A 20,748-nucleotide genomic window follows, 5' to 3' on the forward strand; every position below is an offset into this window, starting at 1 on the left:
ACCATCTGCAGTGATTTTGGAGTCCAAAAAAATAAAGTCTGACACTGCTTCCACTGTTTCCCCATCTACTTCCCATGAAGTGATGGGACCGGATGCCATGATCTTCATTTTCTGAATGTTGAGCTTTAAGCCAACCTTTTCACTCTCCTCTTTCACTTTCATCAAGAGGCTTTTTAGTTCCTCTTCACTTTCTGCCATAAGGGTGGTGTCATCTGCATATATGAGGTTACTGATATTTCTCCCAGCAATCCTGGTTCCAGCTTGTGCTTCTTCCAGTCCAGCGTTTCTCATGATGTACTCTGCATGTAAGTTAAATAAGCAGGGTGACAATATACAGCCCTGACGTACTCCTTTTCCTATTTGGAAAAAGTCTGTTGTTCCATGTCCAGTTCTAACTGTTGCTTCCTGACCTATATAGGTTTCTCAAGAGGCAGGTCAGGTGGTCTGGTATTCCCATCTCTTACAGAATTTTCCACAGTTTATTGTGGAAAGTCAAAGGCTTTGGCATAGTCAATAAAGCAGAAATAGATGTTTTTCTGGAACTCTCTTGCTTTTTCTATGATCCAGCAGATGTTGGCAATTTGATCTCTGGTTCCTCTGCCTTTTCTAAAATGCGGTTGAACATCAGGAAGTTCACAGTTCATGTATTGCTGAAGCCTGACTTGGAGAATTTTGAGCATTACCTTACTAGCGTGTGAGATGAGTCAACTGTGTGGTAGTTTGAGCATTCCTTGGCATTGCCTTTCTTTGGGATTGGAATGAAAACTGCCCTTTTCCAGTCCTGTGGCCACTGCTGAGTTTTCCAAATTTGCTGGCATATTGAGTGCAGCACTTTCACAGCATCATCTTTCAGGATTTGAAATAGCTCAACTGGAATTCCATCACCTCCAGTAGCTTTGTTCGTAGCGATGCTTTCTAAGGGCCACTTGACTTCACATTCCAGGATGTCTGGCTCTAGGTGAGTGATCACAGCACTGTGATTATCTTGATCGTGAAGATCTTTTTTGTACAGTTCTTCTGTGTATTCTTGCCACCTCTTCTTAATATCTTCTGCTTCTGTTAGGTCCATACCATTTCTGTCCTTTATCGAGCCCATCTTTGCATGAAATGTTCCCTTGGTAGCTCTAATTTTCTTGAAGAGATCTCTAGTCTTTCCTGTTCTGTTGTTTTCCTCTATTTCTTTGCATTCATCGCTGAGGAAGGCTTTTTTATCTCTCCTTGCTATTCTTTGGAACTCTGCATTCAGATGTTTATATCTTTCCTTTTCTCCTTTGCTTTTTGCTTCTCTTCTTTTCTTCTTTTCACAGCTATTTGTAAGGCCTCCTCAGACAGCTTTTTTGCATTTCTTTTCCATGGGGATGGTCTTGATCCCTGTCTCCTGTACAATGTCATGAACCTCCATCCATAGTTCATCAGGTACTCTATCAGATTTAGTCCCTTCAATCTATTTCTCACTTCCACTGTAGTCACAAGGGATTTGATTTAGGTCATAGAGAAATGCAAATAAAAACAACAATTAGGTAACACTTCACACATGCCTAACATGGTTATTATTTGAAAAAAAAAATGGAAAACAGCAAGTGTTGGCAAGGATGTGGAGAAATTGGAACCTTCATGCTTTGCTGGTGGCGATGTACAAAGGTGTGGTCACCGCGGGAAACAGTTTTACAGTTTCTCAAAAAGGGGGTTGAAAACAGTCAGACACAGCTGAGCAACTTTCATTTTCACAGGGCAAATTGCCCAATAAAAGAGGACTGGATGATTAAATTATCACTTAGCAGTATGACACCGTATGTATCATTAAACTTTAAACAGTGTAACGACTACAATTTAGAAACATGGGGAAAAGTTTTATAGATTGCATGAAAAAAAAAAAATCATAATCCAAAGCAGCTTGGCCAGAAGCTACGTAAAATGTGTACCATATACGTAGACAAGTACAAAATGTAGACAAGTACAAAAATGTAGACTGATGGCACTTCAAGGCAATGTGTTCAGTAAGTAGAGTGAGAACATGAATGTTATCATCACACTGCCCTGAGCTGAAGTTCAAGTTCTGTCCCTGGGAACATGTAGAGAACCAAACTACATCAAGGTCAGAGATCTAACCTTGCCTAAAGCATTACTCAGTGACCTGCTCCCCACCCATCCACCACCCTACCCTTCTGCTCCAACCACACTAGACCTTGAAATTTTTTGAATAAACCAAGTTGTTTGAGGTTCTAAGTCTTTGAACATGATGGGTTTTCCACCCTGTTTCCAACAGGCCTTTCCCACCTCTCCCGTTATCCACCAAGAGGATTCCTACCAAATCCTTCCAGACTCAGCCCAGGGGGCATGTCTTCAGTCCCCCACCACTCTCAGATTCCCCTTTTAGGTTTGCACGGCACTTCTGTATACACCTCTATCACAACACTCATCCAAACCTACTGCAATTGATTCTTTACCCCTGCCTTCCCTTCTAGACCCAGAATTCCCTACAGGCATGGACCATCTCACTCATCCTCGTACAGCCCGGTGCCTCCCAACACAGGACCAGCCCAAGCAATGTGCTCAATAAATCTGCAGGCTTAATGAATTATGTCTACAATACTTCAACCTGAATTTGACTCTTAATGGATATAAACTGATGTTTCTGCAGCTCCGTACAGAGCTGTATTCAGGGCTAAGAGCAGGAAGTCAACCAAAATAAGACAAGCTTCATGACTCAGCTTTCTTGGTTTTCCGCCTATGTCTCTGCCCCTTTAACAAGTCCAACAAGTCCTTCCCTCCTCCTATCCCCTTATTTTTAGTTTCCCCCAAGGGGCTGGCTGTGGGCTTCTGACTACACACTCAATACTCCTGGCTTTAGTTATCACCTCTATGCAGCTGAATTCAAGCTATCAAGATTCCTTCTTAGATATCCCATGACCCCAACCCCACATGTCATGATCTTCTCTGCCCTCAGTGCCCCTTTTTGGACTGCTCCATCTCTGCCAGCGCTCCCCTTACTGTCTCCATCACCCAGGTCTGACCCTGGTGTTTCCTTTGCCTCTCCATCTCTTAGCTGGTGTTAATCGCTCAGTCGTGTCACACTCTGTATTTTAAAGAAATGCAGCCTGCCAGGCTCCTCTGTCCATGGCATTCTCTAGGCAAGAATACTGGAGAGGGCAGCCAGTCCCTTCTCCAGGGGATCTTCTGGACCCAGGGATCAAACCCAGGTCTCCTGCACTGCAGGTGGATTCTTTACCATTTGAGCCACCAGGGAAGCCCTAATGGAGTCTCCTTAATGATGTCACGACATCCTCCAAAATGTCTCTGGATTCACCCTTTCCTCCACCTCACGTGGCTTCTGTGACTGCCTTCTCCAAACCCTTACCTTCTCCTCCATTGTATTCAATTTTGCTCACCATCAGACCCATTTTTCTGAAACCTCTTTTTCCATCAAACCAGAGTCTGCCCAGCTCAAGAAGCCTCCACTGAATCACTGCTGACTACTGCCTCAAGGCTAAATAGTTGTGGCAGGCTTTCATGGCCACACCTAATCTGTCCCCTTTCACCTCCTCAGCCATCTACAGTTAATTCCCCTTGTCACCCAATCAGTGGTTCTCAACCAGGGGCAATTTTGCCCCCCAGGGGACATCTGGCAAAGTCTGGAGACAGTTTAGATTGTCACTGGGGTGGGGGCAGGAGAGTACTACCTGCGCCTAGTGGGGAGAGGACCGGTACGCTGCTCAGCATCCTGCAACACCAGGACAGCCCCCACAGCAAAGACTCACCCAGCCAATAATGCCAGGTATGTCAACAGGGCCAAGGCTGGGAAAACCGCTCCAAACCCCAGGCCCCTGCAGCAGAGAGCCCAGGGCCTCCTTACCCCAGACGCTGTGCCTTTACTCAGATTATTCCCCAACAGTCTGAAATGGCATCTCTCTCTCCTTTAATGGACCAAGCTTTATTTATCTTCAAATCCCATTTCTAAGCTACTTCCCACAGTTTTAAATATCACCTACAGACCAATGAGTCCCAAATCTTTATCTCTAGCCAGCCCCGATCTTCTGAACACCAGACTCCCTTATCCACCTGCCAACTAGACACCTCTCGAGTGTCCTATTTAACCCATCTGAAACTGAACTCCAGAGCTGCTGCTCCTCAAGTAAGTGCACAGCACCAGTAATCACCCTGCTGCTCAAAACAAATGCCAGGGACTTACCCTGACTGCTCCCCTCTGCCTCAGCGCCTTCCCTGGAATCAATCCTTTAGCAAGTCCCGTCGAGTCTACCTCCAGATACATCTCAACTCCACCTGGTTCTCCATCCTATGCCCCACCGGTAGGTAGCTTTACCTTCGCAAAGCCTCCTAACTGGCCTCCCTGCTTCCAGTCTGTGTTAACTATTCAGACTCAGAACGTGATCACTTTACGTTTCAAGATCATGCCAGAACTCTGCTTAAAATCTGCAACAGCTCCCCACTGCTCTTAGAATCAAACCTAATCCTTTCCTCTTGCCCTACAAGGGGGTCCTGTAGGCCCCACCGCTGCACACCCAGCCCCCTTTTCCAGCTTCATCTATCAGATGCCCCACCCAACTCTCTAAGCCATGAAAAAGGCCTGTCAAGACTTTCAAATGTACCCCCAGCCCTGCCCCTGCAGGGCCTTTTGAATACATTTTAATCTCCCTACCTGGTCATTACTCTCTCTCATACACCTTAGCTTTATCTTCTTAGCTCTAATTATTTTACTTTTGTATTTATTTTTGGTTGTGCTTGGTCTACGCTGCTGTGTGAGAGCTCTCTCTAGCTGCAGTGAGCAGGGGTTGCTCTCTAGATGCACTCACTGGGGTGCCTCTCCTGCTGCAGAGCACAGGCTCTAGAGCACACAGGTTTCTGGACCTGCAGTTCCCAGGCTCCAGAGGAGACTCAACAGACATGGTGCACAGGCATAGTTGCTCCGCTGCACGTAGGATCTTCCTGGAACAGGGATCAAACTTGTATCCTCTGCACTGGCAGGCGGACTCTGAACCACTGAACCACCAGGGAAGTCCTCTAATAAATTTTAAATTTCACATTTACCAGTGTGTGCTGATGAATACATCTGCCTCCTCTGTAACAATAATAGTTTCAGGAAGGAATGGACCATGGGATCCGGCACCGTTTTTTACATTACTACACTGTTTGGTTTACCCCTATATACCCAATGACTGGGGCTCCCAGGTGGCTCAGTGGTATAGAATCTGCCTGCTAATGCAGGATATGAGGGTTCCATCCCTGGGTCAGAAAGATCCCCTGAAGAAAGAAACAGCAACCCACAACAGTACTCTTGCCTGGATAATCACATGGACAGAGGAGCCTGGCTCCAGTCCATGGAGTCGCAAAGAGTCAGACACAACAGAACATGCACGTGTACCCAATGACTAGCGCAGCATGTGACATGAGTTAGGAGCTCCATACATTCATACATTCGCAGAAGCTTAACAGCCGGCAATGAATGAATGAATCTTCTACTTACACTTCTGCTCACCACGATTTCACCATTCTCTGAACCACCCCACAAACTTTACCAGTCAATACAATTTTTTAAAAATTTCCCTATAATACTGGTAAGGTCTCTGATGGCTAGAACTCTGTCCCAGAATCCTCACACTTAATCCTCTATTCCCAACCCCTCCCCTAAACCAGTCCCTTTGTACACAATAACTGCTCAGTAAACATGGTGTAAGTCAGCAAATTCCACAGCTGCCCTGTGTATCTCTGTTCCCCAACTAGTCGTCTTTACGCTTTCCTTGCACTTTCTCATGAAGCTGCACACATCAGCTGGGCATGTACTGGAGAGAGAGCCACATGCTGAAGAAGCGTGGAGAATAGGCATACCCAGAGAACAAGCCTGACCCACGTGAAAGAAAGTAAGTTTGAAAATTGATGAATAGGGCAGCCACTTGTAAGAGGAAGCATATGTCAGGAGCGAGGCCCTAGTATGTAGCATGGATGGGTCAGTCTTGTCCTGCACAGGCTTTGACTGGGCAGTCTGGAGAGGGCCATCATCGGTGTAAACGCACGTTTCCTCTGTCTCAGCAACACCACAGCCAAGACTTACTCCTTAGAAAGGGAGACTAGATCCATGGTGAAGGACTGGCTAGACTGGCTAAAAACTATACAACCAAAACACATGAGTGGGCTTCCATTGTGTGTGCCAGCCATGAAGTCATGTGCGGCTCTTTTCAAGCCCATGGACCCGCTACAGCGGGCCAGGCTCCTCTGTCCGTGGAATTCTCCAGGCAAGAACACTGGAGTGGATTGCTGTGCCCTCCTCCAGGGGATCTTCCTGACCCAGGGATTGAACTCAGGTCTCCCGCACTGCAGGCAGATTTTTTACCATCTGAGCCACCAGGGCATCTATACAACTGTTAAAAAGAATAACAAGGACCTGGATGTTATTAACAAAAAACAATAAAAGCTATGCTATCTGTGATATAATTTCAAGTCCAGGATAGGGACATAGAGGAAAGTAAGCTGCAGGACTCTGTGGGGACTGCGAGCCCATCCACCAGAAGATGTGTCTGTTATATGCATTTAAATGGTCTGAGAGGACAATTTTTTAAGGAAGACTTCCAAAAGTACCGAAGCCTCAGGAGCAAGAGCACATGCATACAGCTAGCTGCAGCTGACCTTATTTTCACTACGATTTGGCACTGCAAGCTTAGAGGGAAAAAATGCTACATGTTTCAGCACGTCCACCCAGCCTGTTGGTACATTTTACGTTGAGACCTGTTGTTTCAGTGGCTGTGCTGATAAAGAGACACAGAACCAGAGCTCCGACCGGCATGGGGGGTGGCGGGTGGTGACAAACTCGCAGTCAGAACTCTCCCCCAGCCTCTAGCCAGCAGGTGAGCCTCAGTCTCCTCACCCAGAAAGGCTGAGGATCACTCACACCTCACCCGAGTCTTCTTCCAAGTCTACAATTTGATGACAATCTCAGTGCCTTTCTCCTTCAAAGCTTTGGAATTCATAAACAGAGGTGACCGCGTTTGACAGACAAGGAAACAGGCCAGGAAGAGAAAGTCTTTCTATTTAATACTGACATAAATCGGAAGGTGATCAACACAATTTCATTTTGTTTCCTACTTTTTAAATCAATTTGAGGGACACCCTGAAGTCAGATTACTTCTTAGGAACCACTGTGAGATGTCAAGGTACTAAACCACTCCATACAACCAGGAAAACTTTCACCATAGGTCTGTACATAAAACCAGAGCTCCCTAGTATAAGTCTGTGACAAAGTAAGTTGTGAATCTGAGCCAGTGAAGCCTGATGGCTAGCTTGTCTGCCACTACTCATTTATACACATACACTCCATTTGCAACCATTTATACACATATACTCCCTTTGTAACCCAAGAACTCTCACTAATAAATAAGCACTACCAGGCACCAAAGTTCAAGGGGAAAAATGTAGGAGAGAAAATTCGATTCATCAATTACTTTTTGTTTTACAGCAGATTTGGAAGGAGTCCCCCATAGTTCTTTTATCAGTAGATCACTCTGTTCCAGTTGTTCTTTGGAAGCACAATTTGAAAACTGCTGCTATAAAACCTATCTTTGTTACTTGAAAGATGACCATCCGCCTTTCACTTACTGCAAAAGGGCAGTGAGTACTAGAAATCAGAGAGCATCTGTACAAACCTGGAACACCCAAGTGAGCATCCTACGAAAGTTAGGACAATACACTTATTTTCTCTTAGAACACTGAGCACTCAAGTTTCAAAATGATTTACTTACCCTCACAGTTTTACTAAGAAGACAGTGATCCAAGGATCCTGCCAGTAAAGTCTAACTTTTACTCTAGAGCTGCAGCAAACAGAGAAGAAAAAGTAACAAGACAACATTAAAGGCTGGGAAAGGAAGGAAAACTTGCACTAAGGAAATTCAAAATACTTCTCCAACAGTTTCTTAACCTCAGCACTATTAACATGTGGGGCTGGATAATCCTTTTTGAGGGATACTGTCCTACATGTTGTATGATGTGTGTGTTTGTGTGTGCTCATTCATGTCTAACTTTTTGCCATCCCATGGACTGTAGCCCAGGAGAAGGCAATGGCACCCCACTCCAGTACTCTTGCCTGGAGAATCCCATGGATGGAGGAGCCTGGAAGGCTGAAGTCCATGGGGTCGCTGAGGGTGGGACACGACTGAGCGACTTCACTTTCACTTTTCACTTCCATGAATTGGAAAAGGAAATGGCAACCCACTCCAGTGTTCTTGCCTGGAGAACCCCAGGGACGGGGGAGCCTGATGGGCTGCCGTCTCTGGGGTCGCACAGAGTCGGACACGACTGACGTGACTTAGCAGCAGCAGCACCAGGACTGTAGCCTGCCAGACTCCTCTATCCACAGAATTTTTCAAGCAAGAATACTGGAGTGGTTGCTGCTTCCTACTCCAGGGGCTCCTTCTGACCCATGGATTGAACCTGTGTCTCTCGTGTCTCCTGCACTGGCAGGTGGATTCTTTACCACTGAGCCACCTGGGAAACCCATGTTGTATGACAGCCCCAAACCTGGAATCACCCCATTAGTTGCCAGCAGCAGCCCCACCCCAGCTGTGACACCCAAGTATGGGTCTCCAGACATCACCAAATGTCCCCAGGACTGGGGGGACAGGGGAGGCAGAAGTGCCCTGGCTGAGAACCACTACTGTAAGAGCAGGAGAAAAATGTCTGCGCAAAAAGAGAAAAAGATATAAGTGGCTGCTAGAGAAGTTTCTTAAAGCTTACCAAGATTGGACCACTCAACTTCTTTCATTCTGGAAAATGAAAATCCAACCTTAACAACCATCCAGCTTACCCAAAACCAAAAATCTGTTTTCCTGGCAAGCTCCTAAGGCTGAAATCAATGTAGTTAGACTCCTAATTGAAAATCTTACAAACAAAATTGTTAGTAACTTGAAATCGTAAGTCAACAAAAATACATTCAAAGACATATTAAGCATTTTTTTTTGCGCTCGCAAGGCAAATTATCTCAAGATGGTAAATTGTTTTTTATCTCCTCTGTCAACTGGTAGTGGCTGCCTGGAACCCAGAATTCAGCAGGATTCTGAATGTGAGTTCGAGAGAAACGAATCGGCCTCAAATAGCGATGTCTGCCACCAACAGGTGAGGGGGGCGTGGTGACTGGTATGTCAGCATCCACTGGCTTCCTGTTCCACGGTCTTTGTTTTTCACAGGTGCAGAGTCTTCCGCAAGTGAGAGTGCCTGGCATGAGGCAGGTGAGGCACTTTGGTAGGCCGCCTAAGAGAAAACCCCCTCCTTTACTCCTCTCTTCTATTAAGCCAGGAAAATCACATTCCACCTTCCTGCCTCCATGGCAGCCAGGGGCAGTCAAGCAACATGATTATAGTTAATGAGATGTCAGCAGAAGCCTGTGGAGGGGGCTTCTGGAGGAACTTTTATTTCCCTAATGACTTCCTGCCTTGCCTGGGTAGAATGCCCTGAGGTGACAAACATTAAGGAAAAACAGCCAGTAAGAACAACAGAATGGAAACACAGAAGCGGTCTGGGTTCTAAGTGGGCCCATAAAGTCACTGCACCACCTGAGAACCACCTAGCTCTAGACTTTTCACAGGTGAGCTAATTCAGCATCTTTATTGCGTAAGGCAAGGGCTTCCCTGGTAGCTCAATTGGTTAAGAATCTGCCTGCAATGCAGGAGACCCTGGTTCGATTTCTAGGTCGGGAAGATCCCCTGGAGAAGGGATAGGCTAACCACTCCAGTATTCTTGGGCTTGCCTGGTGACTCAGACGGTCAAGAATTCGCCTGTAATGCGGGAGACCTGGGTTCAATCCCTGGGTTGGGAAGATACCCTAGACGTGGGCATGGCAACCCACTCTAGTATTCTTGTCTGGAGAATCCCCATGGACACATGAGTTTGTGCAAGCTCCGGGAGGTGCTGATAGACAAGGAAGCCTGGCAGGCTGTAGTCCATGGGGTAGCAAAGAGCCAGATACAACTGAGCAACTAAGCACAGCACACACTGCTTAAGGAACCCTCATTGGGGTTCGCTCTTTCTAGGCTAAACGCATTCCTAACTCACTGAATGAATGCATGCAAAGTGAAATCTACTACGGGCTCAGAAGATTACATTTTTTTAAAATAGGGTCTCTAAGAATCTGTTCAACTTTGCCAAAGCATACTTTTCCAGAATTATTGACCCATTTCTGTGATCGCTTCTTAATGGATAAAAAAGTGAACACAACCTCTTAAAAAGCAATGAAAATGTTCACATACAAAAACGCTGTATAAGTTGATTTTCACATTTTGGAATAGAAAACCAAATTTAAGACACTGGGCCATGACCTTGCAAAGTTGGCAACTGCTGTGGCTACTTTCAGGCACATGCAAAAAGAAAAAGACTGATAGTAGCTGGTGGGCTGGCGTTCCCTCCTATTTTCTTATTTTGAGATCTCTGACATGAATCTCTTTTTTTTCCAGTCCCTATCCCTGTCAAGTATTTCCATTCAAATTTCCAAGATCAAATAGCGACCACTTTTTTTTAAGTAAAACAGGGTAGAGAAACATAAATAAAATGTAAGTAAAATGTATTAAAAGAGGAGGAGAGTGTTGTTCCAAAGCAAGAAAGTAGGTCCTCAACCAAGAGCTGATTCCTTAGATAGCTGACCCTTTTATATTTTAATCAAATCATTTGCTTAAATAGATGTATTTTAGAAAGAAACTTCATAGCACCAACGGAAAGCCAGTACCATCTGCCACAAATAGAAGACAAATGTAAAACAAATCCAATGAAAACATATTCAATTCTAGCTACTGTTGCCTACTCAAGTCTTTAAACTGGAAGCTTGTTCTGTTATTTAAAAAAAAAAAAAGGATGGGGGAGTGAGCAAGAACTGTTAAAGACGTGCTATCACCAAGCTGAGACTTTCTCTTTGGCATGATCAAAAAAGAAAGAGAACAGAAAAAGAATTAACTTTCTTACTGTGTGCTTTCCTTCTATTTACATCCGTTTCTCACCTGAATCCCAAATCATCCCAACAATCCCAAATCATCTTTCCCTTTTGCTTAGAATAAGAATCCATTTCCTATTACAGCCTAAATGATCCTACACCATCTGGCCCCAGCCCTCCACTCACTCTGCTCTCGGCTCTCACACACCCAAAAGATCCAAGGGCCACATCGAGCCCACTGCCTATTTCTGTACAGCCCACGAGCGAAGAATAGTTTGTAGAGATGAATATTTGCAATCAATTTGATGACAGGGAACATTAATTTTGAACTCCAATTAAGCTAATCATTGTCCTCTCCGGAAAAAAAAAAAAAAAGTCCCATTCTTTTCCTTGGTAGAGCTGTAGCACAAAATACTGTATTCAATTATCATGTTTTTTTATTTTAGGCAGTTAAAAAAAAAAAGAGTAGAAATGTGTTTTCTGTTGTTATATAAGTAACTACCTCCTATCCCTGATTTTGCATTTTGACCAGCAGAGCCTAAAACACTTGCTATGTAGCCCTTTACAGAAAAAGTGCGCCCATCCCAAAGCTACCCTCTCGATCAAGTGCACCAAGTTCTTTCCCATCTCAGGACGTCCGCACTTTCCTTACTCCTGGGAACGGCTCTCCCCGGAGCTCCTCAAGGAGGGCTCTCCCTGTGGTTACTCAAGTCTCAGAAAGTCACTTCCTCCTAGAAGTCGCCCTAATCCTTTCCCCTTCCCATGTAATGTACCCCGCCAGCACATGAGTCACATCGCCAGCTTGTACCTCCTTCAAACCACTATCTGACATTACCTCGTTAACTTATTAATAATAAAACTTTTTAATAATAAAAATAATAATGGCAGCACTCATAGTACTACACACAATGGAAACACTTTACGTACCAGGTTGAAGCCTATAAAACTGCCAATCTGTAAGACAGAACGGTCAACAATGGGTAACTTCATAGGGTTCAACCCAACAAACCAACTTGTAAGCAGCTCACAACCCAACATACCAACTTGTAAGCCGCTCACAACCATCTATGAAGTAAGTACCAGAGCAGAAAACTGTGGCCCAGAGAGGCTGAGAAACCTGCCCGAGGTCAACCGCTTGTAGTGGCAAAACAAGGATCTATCTGAACCCAAGCTCAACATTACCATCCCCAAGAATATAAATTCCCAGGAAACCGGACGGTCTTGCCCATTGTTCCATCCTTCCCCTGGGCCCACCGCACGCAGCAAGCCCTTAAATGCGCGATGAATCAATGAGTGAACGGCTCTCCTTGCAATCCGCACCATATGCCCGGACTCGCGCCCACTCCTCTTTCTTTAGGCACCCAGAGCATCAGTCCTTCGGCCGCGACGGAAGCGGGGAAGGAAGCCCTGAGCGGGCGGCTGCCCAAGGGCTCACCTTGAAGTCGCGGCTGTGCTGCGGGGTGTACTCCAAGGTCCAGAGGGCCCGCACCAGGTGCGCCAGCTGCTCGGTGACCTCGCCCTGGCCCTGCTCGCCGCGGCCCGCGGGCTGCTCGGGGTCAGGCGAGGGCTCGGGCCGCCCCGCCCGGTACTGGCCGAGCGCCAGGTACTCGGCGAAGAGCTCCGTGTTGCTGAGACACTGCAGCGTGGCGTTCATGAAGCACGTGTTGCCGTGGTTCCGGAGCCCCGCCACCCCGGGCACCGGCTCCGCGGCGCAGGCGGGCGGAGCGGGCGAGGCGGGAGGCGGCGGGCACGGCGGCGGCGGCGTGGGCGCGGCGGCCGGCCCGGGCGGGAAGCAGCTGCGGAGGCCACCGCGGTCCGGGGCGGCGCCCTCGGAGCTAAGGTGCGAGAGCGTGGACAGCGTCTTGAGGACGCGGCTCATGAAGCTGCCCACCGAGCGCGCCGACGAGGGCGAGGAGGGCGCGGCCGGCCCGGGGCCCCCGGCGCCGCCGCTGCCGCCCGCGCGGCCGCTCCGGAACAGCCGCTTGCTGAAGGAGCGCTTCTCCTTCCCGCCCGCCGCCGCCGCCGCCGGCGGCCCGGGCCCGGGCGCCGTTACCTTGGACATGGCGGTGGCCGCCGACGCTCATCACCGCGCCCGCCCGCCCGGCCCGCGGCCCCGCCACGGCCGCCGCCGCATCCCGCCGCGCCGCGCCTCACCGGGCCGGGGGACTTGATGCCCCACACACCTCAGAGCGCCGCCGAGCAAGCCAGCGAGCCAGCTAGCCAGCCGCGGCCGGCGGGGCGGGCGGGTGCGCGCGAGATCCGCCCAGCTGGGTCGCTCACGTGACCCGCCTCCAGCGCTGCCCGCCCTGCGCTGAAGCCGCTGCGGCCGCCATGTTGACTGAGGGAACGGAGCTGCCTCCTCAGTCAAATGCAATGACTGGCGGCTCCGGGCGCGGTCCTTCTGCATGAAGCCCGAGAGAGGCCATGTCTAGTGTGGGCAAGGTCCAGGCGCCGCCGGGGAGCGCTCGGCTCGCGCAGCGTGGTGGACCCTCGGGGCGGGTCTCGGTCTTGGCTGCTGTGATGGTGAAGGCCTTGGGAAAGTGGATGGATGAGAATGCCGCTTCTTAACTAGATCCTGAAAGAGCTGATGGACATGGTCCTGACGGATCCTGGGCAAGCCAGCCCCGCCCGGCTCCCGAGGGACCCCGACCGTCTGCATGCCCCTCGAACGCCATCGCAGAGCCTAACACCTTTCGGCAGGCATGTCTTACGGCGCCACTTACCTTTCTTCCCAGACCCCGTTGAGCTCTATATGCCAGGCACCGTGCTAGACACTGGGAGTACGACGTGTGAAGCTAACACGGTTTCTGCTTGCTCTCTTATTAGTGGGTGCTGAGAGTAGCTGCTGTTACAAGCATTGTGCTAAGCAGTGCAGTATCTCCTTCAATCTTCCATTCAGTTGCTTTGAGATTGTTGTTGTTGTTCAGTCAGTAAGTCGTGCCTGACTCTATGTGACCCCATGGACTGCAAAAGGGACCAGACTTCCCTGTCCTTCATTATCTCCCGAAGTTGCTCAAATTCATGTCCATTGGTTGGATGGTGTTGCCATCCAACCATCTCATCCTCTGTTGTCCCCTTTGAGTTTGGTAGAGTCTTAACCCATTTCAAACCCAAGTATGTTCCAAAGCCCCTAGACTTGACCTCTAAACAAAAGGTCACAGACACAAATATCAGAAGGGCATATGAGTGAGTAAAGAATTTTGGCGTTTCAATCATCATATTGACCATTACTACGTTAAGTGACTTAACTCAGTGTTGGAGAGAATATAAGAAACGGTGGGGAAACTGGCAAATTGCAAATCAACATCCTTCTAAAGGGGTGACTGCCACTCACCTCCAGCCAGTTGTTTCCATGCAGAAATGAGGGCTCAGATCATATGATTCTTTAAAGGAAGGTGAAAAGTCTACTTTTAAAATTAAAAAAAAAAAAAAGCAGAGTCATTACTTTGCCAACAAAGGACCATCTAGTCAAAGCTATGATTTTTCTAGTAGTCATGTATGGATGTGAGAGTTGGACTATAAAGAAAGCTGAGCACCAAGGAATTGATGCTTTAGAACTGTGGTGTTGGAGAAGACACTTGAGAGTCCCTTGGACAGCAAGGAAATCAAACCTGTCAATCCTAAAGGAAATCAGTCCTAAGCATTCATTGGAAGGACTGATGCTGAACTCCAATCCTTTGGCCACCTGATGCAAAGAACTGACTCACTGGAAAAGACCCTGATGCTGGGAAAGATTGAAGGCAGGAGGCGACGGGGACGACAGAGGATGAGATGGTTGGATGACATCACTGACTTGATGGAGGTGGGTTTGAGCAAGCTCCAGGAGTCAGTGATAGACAGGGAAGCCTGGCGTGCTGCAGTTCTTGCGGTCCCAAAGAGTCAGACACGACTGAGTGACTGAACTGAATAATAGTGCTATGAATAATCATACACAGGTTTTTGTGTGAACACTTGTTTTCATTTCTCTGGGATAATATCCAGGAATGCATTTGCTGGATCACATAATAAGTGTATGTTTAGCTTTTTTTCCAGAGTGACTGTACCCTTTTACCTGCCCACCAGCAATATGTGAGAACAAGTTTCTCCACATTCTTGCCTGTATTTGGGACCGTCACTGTTTTTCCTTTTAACTGTTGTAATAGGTGTGTATCTCATTGTCCTCCTACCTGGTACTGCTGAATATCTTTTCAGGTGCCTATTTGCCATCCTGGGTGAAATGTTTCCATGTGTCTTGTCCATTTTCTATGTAGATTGTTTTTTTACTTTAAAAAATATATATATATAAAGGAAAAAAACAATGCAAAAAAAAAAGTACATCTTTGTGATGCCCAGTACACTGGTTTATGACCTCTGTAGATTCTCCTCTTTGCTAACTCTTCGCCCGAGTCCTGATTACTGCAGAAGGGAGAAATCAGGAAAAGGAGAGCCTGTCCCTTCGTAAAACCTAAATCCCACTTTACACCATGTTTTGGAGTAAATGGCTTTTGCCTCTGACCTCCCACGAGTATTAAGCAGGACTCTTATGGTGACACTCAGTGGGTTCTTCGCACTAGTCCCCCTAGTCCCCAAATCACCTCCATTCCCACTGCATCTTGAGCTCATCTGGACATCAGGAAGAAAGCAGTCTGATCCTTCATACTAAAGTGTGAACACAATAGCCCTCAAACCAGGGAGGGACCAAAAATGAGGGGGGAAGTAGCTTGTGGTGGAATTTCAAGCAGTTTGACAACATGTATCACAATATTGGGCCAGTATGTTGAAGGTTTGTTTGCTTGCTTGCTTGTTTCTAGTATATGGGAGTGGTCTTGGTGTTTTGGTCTCTGTAGATGTCAATCTAACTTGGAAGTTAGGTTACTTCCCTATGCTGCTGCTTTGGTTTTTTATTTTAAAGCACATCTCCATTTTGAACTCACGTGCATAGCACAAATCACACTTGCTCAAAATTTGCAAAAGACTGTCAGCTTTTAAGGCAGGGACTAGCTCTGTTTTATTGACCATAGATACCCAGCACTGACCATGGTTCTAATAAATGTTTGGTTGAATGAATAAACTGCTTTAGAATGAAACTGAGCATAGCAACAGCTTTTCATCCCTCACATCTTATGCCCTGAGCCCAGCTCTAATTTCAGCCACAGCTATAAACTGTGTAAGTCATTGCCATGTGACAGCACACACACACACACATACACACACACACACACACACACACACACCCCAACCACCACACTTCAGACACCTGCTGTTCCTTTGTTTGTCTGCTTGAGAGGTCTCCCTAAAGCCAGGGAACTCGCAAGGTGGAGTTGAATTAATAAGCCTTCTTCCCCTGAGCAGGGGCAACCTTCAACCAGTGGGAACTACCTGCTGGTGGGAAAACACCCCCGCCTCCCATCCTCTGAATGGGCAGCTGTGGGGTGCATCCAACAGAGTTCTTCAGAGTCTCCAGCAAGATTGAGCCCAATTGTCCTCCATATTAGCTGGTTCCGTGAGGCTCCCTTTTCTGGATTTGTTTACTTCCCCGTCTCACTCTTCCTAATCTCACAGTCCTGCTTCCGGAATCAGCTCCCAAACAGACTATTTGCACCCAGGTCTTTGTCTCAGGCTCTAATCTAAGGGGAACCCGAACTGAGACACTGAGCTACTTTAAATAGAGCTGGAGAATTCATACCCAAGACAGCTCCGGAATTGGTCCAGACTGGATTGCTGCAAACAACCATTGGCCTTCTCCACCAATGAACTTTGTCCACGTGACTGTCCTGAGAGTTGCTTTCCGGAACATCATTTCTTCCTTTACTGCCATGCATGCCTAGCAGACTGTGAGTACTAACGAGTTCTTTTTTTCAATGTATAAAACGGAGAGTAGTCAAAGACCAGAGGAAGTGTACCACCTGCCCCCCTTCTTTATACTGCATTCTTGGGCAAAATGCGACACTTTGCCTGGGCCCTCCTTTTGGTTCTCCTTGCTTGTCCGACCACTTGGAATCCCATGGCTGTCACGTGCTTTGAAGAAATCAGGGAACCATAGCACCTCCTTTGGAGAAGGCAGTGACACCCCACTCCAGTACTCTTGCCTGGAAAATCCCATGGATAGAGGAGCCTGGTAGGCTGCACCCCATGGGGTCACTAAGAATCAGACACGACTGAGCGACTTCACTTTCACTTTTCACTTTCACGCATTGGAGAGGGAAATGGCAACCCACTCCAGTGTTCTTGCCTGGAGAATCCCAGGGACGGGGGAGCCTGGTGGGCTGCTGTCTATGGGATCGCAGAGTTGGACACGACTGAAGCGACTTAGCAGCAGCAGCAGCAGCGGCTCTATAGTCTACAAAAGATCTGGTGGTGGCAGTGCCTGGAATGGTGGCGGTGAGTGTCCAGCTGACTGCTCTAGTGGCAAGTTCTTACTGGAATCTGCCTCCCTGCATTTCTGCCCAAGCCTGTTTCTCCAGTTCTGTTGATTCTGTAAGCTAAGCTGATAGGCTTCCTATAAATTTCTTCCTTGCTGAAACTAACCATTATCAGCTTCCATTGTTTGCAACCAAAAAATGAGTAGTTGTGCCTTTTTATCAGCAATTTGTATTTTTGCTGCTGTGATTTACCTGGATGCATTTTTTGCCTATTTTTCTTTGGTGTTTTAATAAATAGTCATTAGTGAAAGCCCTTTGTATATGAGTTATTCCTTAGTCTATGCAATTTCGTTTGGTTATTTATCTTTTACCATCTTTGCAGTGTTTTTATATCAAATAGTGAGTTTAAATTACCTTATCTAAGTTAGATTGATCAGTTATTGCTCTAAAGATGTCTAAGTTTTTTACATGCTTAGGAACACTAAAATCAAAAGATTACTCATCTGTGTTTTCATTTAGTACTTTACGGTTTCTATTTTTTTCCTTTTTCTTAGTTGTAATGTTGGCTCCATCTGGAATTTATTTTTGTATAAGAAATGAGGTAAGGATCTTGCCTTTTCTCCCACCCACATGGCTAGCCAGTTGTCCAAGTACCATTTTTTTTTTATGATCTTTGAAATATCACTTTTTATCACATGTCAAACTCCATATACATGTAGGGTTTTAAAAAAATTCTCTTCTCAGGACATCCTTAGTGGTCCAGTGGCTAAGCCTCCATGCTCCCAGTGCAGGTTCAATTCCCAGTCAGGGAACTAGATCTCACATGCCTCACTAAGCATTTGCCTGCTGCAACTAAAAAAAAAATCTCACATACCATGACGGAGACCCAGTGCATTTAAATTTTTAAAATTCTCTTCTTGTTGAGGTGTCTTTATATTCCATGATAATATAGATACAGAATGTATTGAAATATTTGGTAGGGTAATATCTCCTAGTATTTTATTGTTTGTTCACTTATTCTCTCAAATGAATGTAATTATTTGGGGGGTTAATTTATATAGGTTAATTTAGAGGGAAATTGACATTATCATAATATTTATCATCTTTCCTGAGAATAAAATATATCTTTTAGAAGTTAGACAAGGGCTCTCAGAGTACTAGTTTCCTTCCATAGGTTTGCATAACATTAAGAAGTTTGTACCTGTTTGTTGCTATTATGAATAGGATATTTTTGTGCCATTATATTTTCTGCTTTTCATCTCTAGGGAAAAATTATTTTTGTAACCATCCATCTTGATGTACTTTAGTTGTTTCTGATAATTTTCAACTGATTCTCTTGGGCTTTTCAGGAATTCATATCAGTGCATGAAATAATAACCTGGCCTCTTCCTTTAAAATATTTGTACCTCATCTTTTCCTTTCTCTTGTCTAATTGCCCTTCTAGAACTCTGTTAAGTAATAGCAATGAGAGTGGGAAAGCCTGCATTGTTCCTGACATTATGCTTCACCATTAAGCATGATGCTTGCTTTTGGTTTGAGATATATATTATTTATTGCATTAAAGTGGTATCCATTTATTTCTACTTCAGAAAAAGTTATTATCAGAAATGGGTCTTGAAGCTTACCAAATGCCTCTGGGCATCCACAGAAATGAGCATATGCTGTTTTTACCTTTGACCTGTATACCCATCAAAAGTTCTTAGTAGCAAACAATACAAACTACTTTCAGCTAACTTAAAAAAGAGGGGCTTCCCTGGTAGCTCAGTTGGTAAAGAATCTGCCTGCAATGCAGGAGACCCTGGTTCAATTCCTGGGTCAGGAAGATCTGCTGGAGAAGGGATAGGCTACCCACTCCAGTATTCTTGGGCTTTCCTGGTGGCTCAGCTGGGAAAGATCAGATCATATCAGTCGCTCAGTCATGTCCAACTCTTTGCGACCCCATGAACTGCAGCACGCCAGGCCTCCCTGTCCATCACCAACTCCCAGAGTTCACTCAGACTCACGTCCATCGAGTCAGTGATGCCATCCAGCCATCTCATCCTCTGTCGTCCCCTTCTCCTCTTGCCCCCAATCCCTCCCAGCATCAGAGTCTTTTCCAATGAGTCAACTCTTCGCATGAGGTGGCCAAAGTACTGGAGTTTCAGCTTTAGCATCATTCCTTCCAAAGAAATCCCAGGGCTGGTGAAAATGAGTATACTACCCAAAGCAATTTATAGATTCAATGCAATCCCTATCAAGCTACCAACAGTATTCTTCACAGAGCTAGAACAAATAATTTCACAATTTGTATGGAAATACAAAAAACCTCGAATAACCAAAGCGATCTTGAGAAAGAAGAATGGAACTGGAGGAATCAACCTACCTGACTTCAGGCTCTACTAGAAAGCCACAGTTATTAAGACAGTATGGTACTGGCACAAAGACAGAAATATAGATCAATGGAATAAAATAGAAAGCCCAGAGATAAATCCACGCACATATGGACCCCTTATCTTTGACAAAGGAGGCAAGAATATACAATGGATTAAAGACAATCTCTTTAACAAGTGGTGCTGGGAAATCTGGTCAACCACTTGTAAAAGAAGGAAACTAGAACACTTTCTAACACCATACACAAAAATAAACTCAAAATGGATTAAAGATCTAAATGTAAGACCAGAAACTATAAAACTCCTAGAGGAGAATGTAGGCAAAACACTCTCCGACATATATCACAGCAGGATCCTCTATGACCCACCTCCCAGAATATTGGAAATAAAAGCAAAAATAAACAAATGGGACCTAATTAATCTTAAAAGCTTCTGCACAACAAAGGAAACTATTAGCAAGGTGAAAAGACAGCCTTCAGAATGGGAGAAAATAATAGCAAATGAAGCAACTGACAAACAACTAATCTCAAAAATATACAAGCAACTCCTACAGCTCAATTCCAGAAAAATAAATGACCCAATCAAAAAATGGGCCAAAGAACTAAATAGACATTTCTCCAAAGAAGACATACAGATGGCTAACAAACACATGAAAAGATGCTCAACATCACTCATTATCAGAGAAATGCAAATCAAAACCACTATGAGGTACCATTTCACACCAGTCAGAATGGCTGCGATCCAAAAGTCTACAAATAATAAATGCTGGAGAGGGTGTGGAGAAAAGGGAACCCTCTTACACTGTTGGTGGGAATGCAAACTAGTACAGCCACTATGGAGAACAGTGTGGAGATTCCTTAAAAAACTGGAAATAGAACTGCCTTATGATCCAGCAATCCCACTGCTGGGCATACACACTGAGGAAACCAGAAGGGAAAGAGACACGTGTACCCCAATGTTCATCGCAGCACTGTTTATAATAGCCAGGACATGAAAGCAACCTAGATGTCCATCAGCAGATGAATGGGTAAGAAAGCTGTGGTACATATACACAATGGAGTCTTACTCAGCCATTAAAAAGAATACATTTGAATCAGTTCTAATGAGGTGGATGAAA

The 20,748-nt window shown here is 45.9% G+C and overlaps 1 protein-coding gene across 1 annotated transcript in view; it reads right to left on the reverse strand.

The window, feature by feature from the left end:
* Nucleotides 1-13,133, reverse strand: part of USP31 (ubiquitin specific peptidase 31) — an 83,405-nt gene extending 70,272 nt beyond the window's left edge. The window contains exon 1 of the mRNA XM_070779795.1: nucleotides 12,357-13,133. Coding sequence (XP_070635896.1) covers nucleotides 12,357-12,983 — 627 coding nt within the window. The 5' untranslated portion in view covers nucleotides 12,984-13,133. The remainder of the gene's footprint in view (nucleotides 1-12,356) is intronic.
* Nucleotides 13,134-20,748: the final 7,615 nt, after the last annotated feature.

This window comes from Bos indicus, chromosome 25, assembly GCF_029378745.1.
Source record: "Bos indicus isolate NIAB-ARS_2022 breed Sahiwal x Tharparkar chromosome 25, NIAB-ARS_B.indTharparkar_mat_pri_1.0, whole genome shotgun sequence".
Classification (NCBI taxonomy): Eukaryota; Metazoa; Chordata; class Mammalia; order Artiodactyla; family Bovidae; genus Bos; species Bos indicus.